Genomic DNA, 11071 nt, shown 5'->3' on the forward strand with positions numbered 1-11071 from the left:
GAGGGTGATGGAATTTTTCTGAGGTCGGATTCGGATTCAGCGCAGCAAAAACCTTCGGGTATACTAGGTCTGGTCTCTGATTCCGGACCTTTGTCAAATTTTTTCGGCCTGTGTTATTGAGCATTTTAATACACAATTTTTGAATTGGAAACTTTTAAATTTCAATTTTAAAAGTTTGGAATTCAAAGGTTCTATTTTGAATGCTCTAATTTGTTGTTTATTGTTTATTAATTAAAAACTTTGCAACTTTTTTCAAGGATGCTTAAACTATTTAAAATGTAGATTATTTAGCTTATAATTTAAAAACTTTTCAGTTAAAAAATTAAAATTTTTTAAACGTGTCTAGCTTAAAATTACTTAAAATAATATAATTTTGAAAAATTTTAAAGTTGATTGATTCTTTAATTGAGAGCATTGAAAATTTTAACGTGGATTTATATTTTTGGAACTTAATCTAAACTTTTTAACTCTAAGTTCTGAATGCTAAAAATTCTGAATTTTGCAGTTTATTTGAATTTTAATTAACATTTTTTGATTGAAAAGTTTTAGTACCTTCCAGTTTATACGTGTAAATTATTAAGCACTTGAATACAAAAATTTTAAACTGAAAAACTTTTAAATTTTAATTTTAAAAGTTAAAAATTCAAGACTTCCACTCTGAATGCTTTAATCTGTCGTTTGTTTTTTATTGCTGTAAATGGAAAAATATTTAGAATCGAGTACGATTTTTTAAATTTCATTGGCCGTGAAAAATGCTTGCGAACCGGGAATTTTTCTCTTCGATTAAAAGCGGCCACCTTGTGTAATTATTAACGAATCCATTTTTTAAAGTTCAGGAACTGAAATGCAGACAAATACAAAATTAAATTAATTTATTCTAATTATAAAAAATACATTTAAAAATATTCACATCAATTTTACAGTCACATGTTTATTATACAAACGCACAACTAAGTATTAAAAATAATACTGCTATAGGGAAAATAATGTAGACACCCATTCGGGGATGGCAGGTTGAAACTAAAAGGGAAATATCATCTTTTTCGTCATCAATTCCATCTCGCGTTGGAACTTCAACAATTACTCTGTCCGGCGTCATTAGAGGCAGAGAAAAAGTGCATTCTGTTTTATTAATGCACGCATGTGTTACATTCTCGTATTGCAGAGTCGGTTTATAAATATCAAAAACAGCATGAATATCGTTAGAAACAAAGTCATTGTCACTATAAAATATATAATAATAATATCCAGGCTCAACGACGTCGTGTCTCGTTTGCATGTGTTTTCCATTAATTAAAAAGGAGACATCAAGGCAATGCTCGGAGGCATTAAATTCTTGCGATAAAAGCACTTGGCCACCATAACATGTTAACAAACCGTTTTCAAAACTTGAAACTGACGAGTCCTCCTCTGACAAGGTTCCATTTTTCTCTCCGGCATTTCCTCCGTGTCTTATACCTTGATCAAGTAATTTTGACGGATCAACTGGCTCTTGGTGTCTTTTATTTCTTTTGTTCAATTTAGGTTCTCCATTTTCTTCACTGTCTTCTTCTGCTGTGTCAGCTTTCTCAGCATGCAATTCTGATTTCAGTAAATTAATTCGATTTTCCTTTGAATTTAGAGCGTCAGGAGTCTCTTTTGAATTTTGAAGATGATGAGAAATGTGTTTTGTTTCAATTTTATTACTTAGTTTGTGTAATTTATGCTTTCTATGAGTGTGTCTGATTATTTTATTTGATTCTTCATCGTCTATAATTTTCTTCTTTTTTGCAATCTGTGCATCAATTTCTTCTTGATTGATTTTTAAATTAGTTTTGGTATTTGGAGAACTTTGAGATTCTTCTCTGGGGTTATTGGTTGTTTCTTTAGAATGGATTTCTTGGGCATTGGATTCAAATGTTATTTTGACCTGCTGATCGGCTTCTGGTAGAAAAATTCCTGTGGCGCGAGCTTTGTTTTTATTGTGTTCCAACAATCCACAGGTTCGCAAATTTCTCTCTCCCTTCACCACGAGTATTGAAGCTCCCTGAAACCTGAGAAAAAATTAATCTAGTCAAGCATTTTATTTAAAAAAATAATTTAATAGCAGCTTGGACACTGAATTTTTGGAAATAGTAAAGAAACAATTAACTGTACATAAAACCGGCTAGATTTTCTTAGATTGTTACAATTTTTAAATCAAATTTACTCTTTTTTTTGGCAACATTTTTCTCCTAAAAAAGGAGTAATTTTGATTTTAAAAACTTTTGGTTAAAATATCAAATAACACGTTTTTCGTTGAAAATTCATCTTTTTTGGTTAACAATTCAACCACCCACAGGGTGGCCGTTCTAATCAGCGAAATAAATTCCCGGTCTTTTCTCGGTTAATGAAATTAAAAAAATGAAACAATAAAGCTAAAAAATTTTCCACTTGAGATAATAAAAACTGAGCTGCAAATGAAAGCACTCAAAGTGGAACTGTTAAATGTTTAACTTTTAAAATTCAAATTAAAAATTTTTTAACTAAAAAATGTTGTATTCAAATGCTCAATAATTTTTCAATATAAAAAAATATAAATCCACGTTATCATTTTCAATGCTCTAAATTAAAAAAGCATTAATGAACTTTAAAATTTTCAAAATTATTTAATTTTAAGGAATTTTAAGATAGAAACATCAAATATTGAAAAAATTTTTAATGAACACTTCTTAAATTAGAAATTAAACTTTTTTTAATAGTTTAAACTTCCTTGGAAAGCTTCAAAATTTTACTTCAAAATCTTTAAGTTATTTTAAATTTGTTTTAAATTTAAAATTATTTTGGAAATTTTTTCATAATTTCGAAATAACTGTTCAAATGAATTGAATTTTTTCTTCAATTTTCAAAAAATCCTGCAAATTAAAAAAAATGTCTTCACAAATTTGGATGTATAAATAACAATTAAACATTTATTATTTGTAGGCGAAATTTTCGTAATTTTAAGAGATATGTAGAAGTTTGGAAAAGATTCAAACTTAATGTAAAACTTGAAATGATAGCCTAATATAAAACAAAAAGTAGATTTTCGCAGATTTTAAACAAAAAAATTAGATTCTTTTCAAGAATTGTGAAAGGCTTCAAAAGAATAAAAACATGTTCTTAAGGTTCCCAGGAAAATTAAAAATAATTTTTTATTTTGAAAAATTATTGTAAGAGAATCTTTAAAAAGATTTCAAAGATTTAAATAAAATTTTCAAAAAACATTCTAGAAGATTTTAAGAAAACTTTCTAAGATTTGCATGATAATTTTTAATATTTTAAAAACTCCTAAATATCTCTTAAAATTACTCAAATTTTTTCTAGAAATGTTCATTTGTAAATTATACATCAAAATTAAAAAATTTTACTTAAAAATTCAGCATTTTTCGAAATTTTAACGATTCCAGGTTTTCTATGCCAAAAAATCCAGTAATAGATTCTTTACTTTAAAATATATGGTTTAAGTTTTAACGTGAAAATCTGAAAATTCTTAAATTTTGAACTGGTTTAAAATCGTTTTTGTTCACTTTTTATTACTTAAAGTATAGATCAATAAAAAAAATTATTTCTTTATTAAATAAAAATGTTTTTTATCCAAATTTTTCAGCGTCAAAGGCTTTTATTTTTCATTTCTTTAAGTCTTTAAGAAAATATTAAAAAATTCTTTAAATTAAAAATGGAAGCATAGAAATAAAAATTTTTAATCGAAAATTTTAAATGTAAAGAAATTTTGAATTACGCATTGTAAGCTAAATAATAGCATAAGTAAAAAACAATTCAACTAATTATTTAAAAACTGTTGAAATCGAACGTGAACAGATTTTTCTTCTACAAATTTGTAAAATTCCCGGTAAAAAAAAATTCATTGTCATTTCCCGGTCTCAAAAAATTTCCGGTTTTCCCGGTTTCCCAGTCGAGCGGCCACCCTCACCCAGTTAGAACTGAAACTATTTTGTTAAAAATTGATTTATTTTGGTTGATGATTGGTCATTTTAGTTAAAAAACTTTTTTTGCTTTGTTCAAACTTTAATTATTTAGTTGAATATTAATTGTTTTAATTAAAAATTTAACTTGTAGATATTTGGTTCAAAATTTATCTTCTGAAGTTGAAAATTCAAATGTTTGTTTAAAATTGCTGTATTTTATTGAAAACTTGAATTTGTGGGAGGATATTTAAGCATTTTGTTAAAAATTAATCTATTTTGGTGGAAAATTCATTTTATTGGTTAAAAATTGATCTTTTTGGTTGAAAATGAGTTTTTTCTTATTTAGAATTAATTTACTTTAATTTGATTAAAAATTCTTTTTTTACTGAAAATTGAACTATTCTATTTTTATTCGAAGATTCATCTGATTCAGGTATGAATTCAACTATTCTTTGGTTCAAAATTTAAATATTTTGTTGAAAATTTATGTCTTTTTGGTTAAAAATATAATTTACTAACTGCAAAATTGATTAATTTATTTTTTGTAAATAATTGACATTTTTATTGGAAGATTCATCCTTTTATTTGAAAATTTACTTTAAATATTTCACTTTTTATTGGAAATTTACCTTTTTCGGTTAGAAATTTAACCTTTCTCGTTACTTAATTATCTGATTTGTAAAAAATTTAACTATTCTCTTTTTTGTTAAAAATTATTTTTTTTTTCGCTGAAAAAAAACTACTTAGTTCAAAATACTTTTTTTCCCCGATATAAAATTCATCGTTTGGGTTGAAAATTCCACTATTTGGTTCACATTTTTGGTTGAAAATAAATCATTGATATTAAAAATTAATTTCTTTGGTTAAAAATTTTAATATCTTATTGAAAATTCGTTTCTTTTTGGGTTGAAAATTCATTTTAATAACTGAAAATTTAATTATTTTATTTGTTGTAATAAATTGATCTTTTAATTTGAAGATTCATCATTTTAGTTGAGAATTCACTTTAACTATTCCACTTTTTTTTGGAAATTTACCTTTTTTTTATAGAAATTTAATCTTTTTCGTTACTAAATTATCTGATTTGTAAAAAATTTAACTATTCTCTTTTTTGTTAAAAATTAATTTTTTTTCGCTGAAAAAAAACTACTTAGTTCAAAATCCTTTTTTTCCCCGATATAAAATTCATCGTTTGGGTTGAAAATTCCACTATTTGGTTCACATTTTTGGTTGAAAATAAATCATTGATATTAAAAATTAATTTCTTTGGTTAAAATTTTTAATATTTTATTGAAAATTCGTTTCTTTTTTGGTTGCAAATTCATTTTAATAACTGAAAATTTAATTATTTTATTTGTTGTAATAAATTGATCTTTTAATTTAAAGATTCATCATTTTAGTTGAGAATTCATTTTAACTATTCCACTTTTTTTTTGGAAATTTACCTTTTTTTATAGAAATTTAATCTTTTTCGTTACTAAATTATCTGTTTTGAAAAAAATATAACTATTCTCTTTTTTGCTAAGAATTCATTTCTTTCGTTGAAAAAAAATTATTTAGTTGAAAATTAGTTTTTTTTTGGGTTGATATAAAATTCATCGTTTGGGTTAAAAATTCCACTATTTGGTTCATATTTTTGGATGAAAATTATTGTTAAAAATTTATATTTTTTATTGACACCGTATCCTTTTTTATGTAGAAAATTATTCTTTTGGGTTTAAAATTAAAATATTTTGATGGGAATTTATTTTTTCGTTTGAAAAATGATTGTTTTAACTGAAAATTGAAATATTGTATTTTGCCTTAAATAAAATATTTTTTTAATGAAAAATAAACTATTTTATCGATTTTTTTTCTTTTTGTTGAAAATTTATTTTTCTCATATTTTAAATATTATAATTTTGGGTTAAAAATTGATCTTTTTTACATAAAAATTTATTTTATTTGTTGAAAACGAGTAGTTCTTGGTAGAAAATTAATCTAAAATGGTGAAAAATTCATACTTTTGGTTCAAGATTGATCATTTTAGTTAAAAATTAACATCTATGTTTGAAAAACGATAGAACAAAATTTGTATCGGTTTTCAAAAAACTTCGTAGAAAATTGCAAAGGATTTTAACAAGAGATCCAAGTTATTAATGATATTTTAAAGACTTCGAAGTTTTCAAAGGATATATATTATAGAGCATATTTTAAAAATAGTTAACCTCTCAATATTTTAAAAAATATTTAGAAAAATATTTGAATTCATTCAAAAGACGACGTTTCAAACAAATAATTGATTCCTCAACCAAAATCAAGTTTTTAGTGAAGAACTTGAAAAAATGTTAAACAATTTGTTAAATATTTATGTCATAAAGAGGAATTTTCAACAAAATAGTTGGGTTCTCAAAAAAATACGAGTTTTCTACAAAATAGTTGAATTTACAAGTCGAAAATATAAATTTTCAACCAAAAAAGTTTATTTTCAACCAAATATTTTAATTTTCGACGAAAATAGTGTGATTTCTCAACCACGAAAGATTTTTTTATATAAAAAATAGTTAAATTCATCCAAACGACAAATTTGTTAACAAAATAGTTTATATTTCAAAGAAAATAGATTTTTAAGTCAAGAAAGAAAAAAATACAACCAAACTGTACAATCTTCAAGCGACAAAAAAGAATTGTTTACAAAAGAATTGAATTTTTGAACTGAAAATATAAATTCTGAACAGGAAAGTTTTTCTCAATTAAAAAGTTAATTCTTTTTTATCATAATAGTTAAATTATTGATAAAAATATTGAACCAATAGGATGACTTTTTAAAAGAATGATTGACGCTTCAACAAAATATTTAAACTTTGAACGAAATAAATCAATTTTCAATCAAAGAATATAATTTTTTTACTGATGAAAATAAATATTTTTTTTAATCAACAGATTTTTCAAAGCGAGTTAAAAATGTTAACGCAAAATGATTAAGAAGACTTGCTTTTTTACGTTTTTTAAAAGTTATATTGCAAGAAATTTGAAACAAAAAATAATATAATCATGAAGAAATTTCTTCCCGAAATTATTATTGTTAATAATATAAACAAATTTAATAAACAAATGCATTAAACATACATTTTTTGATTTAAAAATGTTGTTTTTTATTTCATTTTTTTAAATTAGAAACTTTACGACAATTTTAGAAATCTTTATAATTTGTTGATTAATCTTATGATTTTTTATACGAGTTTAATAAACAAATGCATTATTCGGCCATTTTTTAACAAATTTTTTGTTTCAATGCCAATTTTTCAGTTGGGAACTTCATGACAATTTCAGAAAAAATTCATCCTTCATTTATCAATTTTATGACTTTTAAAAAAAATTTTAATAAACAAATGCATTATTGGGGCATCTGTCAATGGAAATTTTTTTTTTGGCGATGTTAGTCTTTTTAGTAAGGAAATTCATGATAATTTGAGTAAAATTTAACATTTTTGGATAAATTTTCTATTTGAAAAAAATTAATAAACAAATGCATATGCTTATTAAAGTTGTTTAGACCATCATAGAATTTATCAACTAAATATGAGTTGAATGAAATTGTCATGAAGTTCCCTATTGAAAGGACTGACATTGAAAAAAATGAATTTTTATACCGACAAATGCATTTGTTTATTAAATTTGTTTACAAAAATCATGATATCCACAAATTATGAATTTTTCTAAAATTACCATAAAGTTCCTAATTAAAAGAAAAAATTACATCGAAAAAAAGGAATCTTTCTGTCGAAAAATGGCTGATTAATGCATTTGTTTATTAAATTTGTTTATAATATTAACAATGATAATCTCAAGAAGAAATGTCTTCATCATTATATTATTTTTATCCAAATTTCCTGCAATGTAACTGATATAACTTTTTAAAAAACAGCCATTTTTTCGTCATATTTGTTTATTTATAAAATAATTGAAATCCTATTTCAAAAATCAGGCTCGACAGCTCTCTTAAAAATCTTGTCAGATTTATTTTCATTTTTTTATCGTCCAAGTCAGTCAATATTTGTAGGCTGTACGTTATTAATATTTATGGCAGACAATAAAAATGATAGTAAATTAATTTTTATAAAAGAAAATATATACCTTGAACAAACTGATAATGCGACACTAGCTCCTTTCATTAGGTAGAATCCCCAATATTCAAGTGTATCGTCTGGTAGTGTCATACTTTTTTTCAGTCTTAGATGCTTTCTGTAGGACGTGGTTTCGGGCCTACGTGAAACTTGGAATGCATTAAAAGTTTCGTTCATTTTCAAGCTATGTGCCTGAAAAAATATTCACATTTTTTAAATCTAATAAATAATAATAGGCTCGCCGCAGATTAGGGAAAACTTGAAAATCAGGAAAAAGGCAGGGCACTTTTCTTTCAATTAATTAATTTATGGGCTAGTAGAAGAAAAATCCGTCCACGTTCGATTTCAACAGTTTTTAAACAATGAGTTGAATTTTTATGTTTTTCAATTATTTAGCTTACAATGCGTAATTTAAAGAATTTTTTAAAGCTTTCTTAAAGACTTGAACAAATCAAAAATGAAAGCCTTTGATGTTGAAAATTTTTGATAAAAAACATTTTTATTTAATAAATATTTTTTTTTAAATTTATCTGTACTTTAAGCAATAAAAAGTGAACAAAAACGATTTTAATCCAGTTAAAAATTTAAGAATTTTCCAATTTTAACGTTAAAACTTAAACGGTTTCAATTTGAAAGTCTTAGTCATTCAACAAATGTGAACATGTGATTAAAAGTTTATAAACTATTTTCAACTTAAAAATAACTTTATAATAATATATTCTTAATTAAAGGATTTTATTAAATTTAAAATATTGTTTCAGTCTAAAATATTCAATTTTTAATTTAAAAAATAGATTAATTATTGAATATTTAGCAATATTTGAATTTTTATTTAAGCCAAGTAAATTGAAACCAAATATTTAAAAGTAAAGAATCTTTAACTGAATTGTTTGACATGGAAAGCCTGGATTCATTAAAATTTCGAAGAGACTTTGAACGTTACAACTTTAATTATTATATTTGAAAAATGCTTAATTAGTAAGTGAAATTTTTAATTTTTAATGCATAATTTACAAATGCACATTTGTAGAAAAAATTTGAGTAATTTTAAGAGATACTTAGGAGTTTGAAAAAGATAAAAAATTATCATGCAAATTTTAGAAAGTTTCTTTAAAATCTTCTAAAGATTTAAAAGATTCACAGAAATTTCAGAAGATTTCGCAAAAATTTCAAAATATTTGAGAAAATTTCGCAAATAGTCTTGATAATAATGGAAATTAATATATCGCTAATTCCGATCATTTTATTTTTAAATAAACATTTTCATGATTTATCAATAATATATTTTTAATTCAGAGATTCAAGTCTTCCTTTATATTATTTCTATTATTTTTTTAGCCATTAAAAAATATTAAAACTAAATCCATAATAATATAGTCATAATTGAAGGTTTTTATTAAATTAAAAATATTGTGAGTGTAAATTATTTAATTTTTATCCCAATTAATTTGAAATTTCTGAACGTAGAAAAAGAATAAGTATTTATTATTTAACAATATTTCACTCTTCATTTAAGACGAGGAAATTGAAACCAAATTTTTAAAAGAAAAGAATTCGAAACTGAATTTTTGACATAGAAAGCTTTAAATCTTTAGATTTTCGAAGAACTTTTAAACTTTTAGCGTTACAATTTTAATTGTTCTATTTAAAAAGTGTTTAATTTACCTATTTAAAGTGTTTAATTTCAAAATTAATTAAAAACTTTAAATTAATTCAAGTAATTTGAACGAAGCGTGTTAACATTTTTTTCAGAACTTCTAAATATATTTTAAAATTAATCGAAATTATCCTATAATTTTTGAAAATCCTGCAAATTAAAAACAAGTCCTTAAAATTTTCCGTGTTCTTTAATAATTTTTTTAATCTCTTAAAACCTTCTTAAACTTTCTGTTACAATAATTTTTTAAAGTGAAAAATCACAATTATTTAAAAAATGCTGAATTTTTTTATTGAAATCTGCAAAAATCTAAATTTTATTTTAAATTCGGCTTTAAGTATTTCGAATTATTTCAATTTCTAAATTTAATTCGAATATTTTTAAAACTTCTAAATATTTCTTGAAATTACTCTAATATTTTCAGAAATAATAAGTGTTCTATTGTTATTTATATATTAAAATTTAATTTTTTTTTTAATCTGCAGGATTTTCTAGAAATTATAGAAAAAATTCAATTCATTTTGAAATATATATACAAAATTGAAACCAAATATTTAAAAGAAAACAATTTGAAAGTGAATTGGCTTACATAGAAAGCTTTGAATCTTTCGAATTTCGAAAAACTCTTCAACTTTTAGCGTTACAATTTTAATTGTTCTACTTAAAAAGTACTTAATTTATAAGTGAAATTGTTAAATTTTGACACATAAATAACAATTGAACACTTATTATTTTTAGAACACCTTTTTGAAAATTTTGTTTAAATCTTTGAAAAACTTTTTAAATGTTCTCTTAAAATAAGATTTCAAAACAAAAAATTATTTCTAATTTTCCTAGGAATCTTAAGAAAATGTTTTTATTTTAATTTAATTTTTTTGTTTAAAATATGCGAAAATCTAAAATTTTTTTTTATATTAGGCTATCATTTCAAGTTTTACATTAAGTTTGAATCTTTTCAAAACTTCTACATATCTCTTAAAATTACTCGAATTTCGCCTACAAAAAATAAATGTTCAATTGTTATTTATACATCGAAATTGTAAAGAAATTTTCTAAAATTTCCATGATTTTCTGAAAATTGTAAAAAAAATTCAACTAATTTTGACAGATATTTAGAAGTTCTGGAAAAATTTCCAAAATAATTTAAAACTTAAAACAAATTTAAAACAGCTTTTAGATTTCTCAATATTTTTAAATAAAATTTTGAAGCTTTCCAAGGATGTTTAAACTATTTAAAAAGAAAATAATTGAATTTCTAATTTAATAAGTGTTCAGTTAAAATTTTTTTCAATTTTTTAATATTGAATGTTTCTAGTTTAAAATTCTTTCAAATTATATAATTTTGAAAATTTTAAAGTTCATTGATTGATTTTTTAATTTAC

At 23.0% G+C, this 11071-nt stretch overlaps 1 protein-coding gene across 4 annotated transcripts in view; it reads right to left on the minus strand.

The window, feature by feature from the left end:
• Nucleotides 1-855: 855 nt before the first annotated feature.
• Nucleotides 856-11071, minus strand: part of LOC117180007 (activating signal cointegrator 1 complex subunit 1) — a 62315-nt gene continuing 52099 nt past the window's right edge. For all 4 annotated transcript variants that reach the window (XM_033372279.1, XM_033372280.1, XM_033372278.1 and 1 more), the window contains 2 exons: nt 8043-8224; nt 856-2033 (listed from right to left, as the gene is read on the minus strand). In XM_033372279.1, coding sequence (XP_033228170.1) covers nt 935-2033; nt 8043-8224 — 1281 coding nt within the window. In that variant the 3' untranslated portion in view covers nt 856-934. The remainder of the gene's footprint in view (nt 2034-8042; nt 8225-11071) is intronic.

The sequence above is a fragment of the Belonocnema kinseyi genome, chromosome 9, assembly GCF_010883055.1.
Source record: "Belonocnema kinseyi isolate 2016_QV_RU_SX_M_011 chromosome 9, B_treatae_v1, whole genome shotgun sequence".
NCBI classification, from domain to species: domain Eukaryota; kingdom Metazoa; phylum Arthropoda; class Insecta; order Hymenoptera; family Cynipidae; genus Belonocnema; species Belonocnema kinseyi.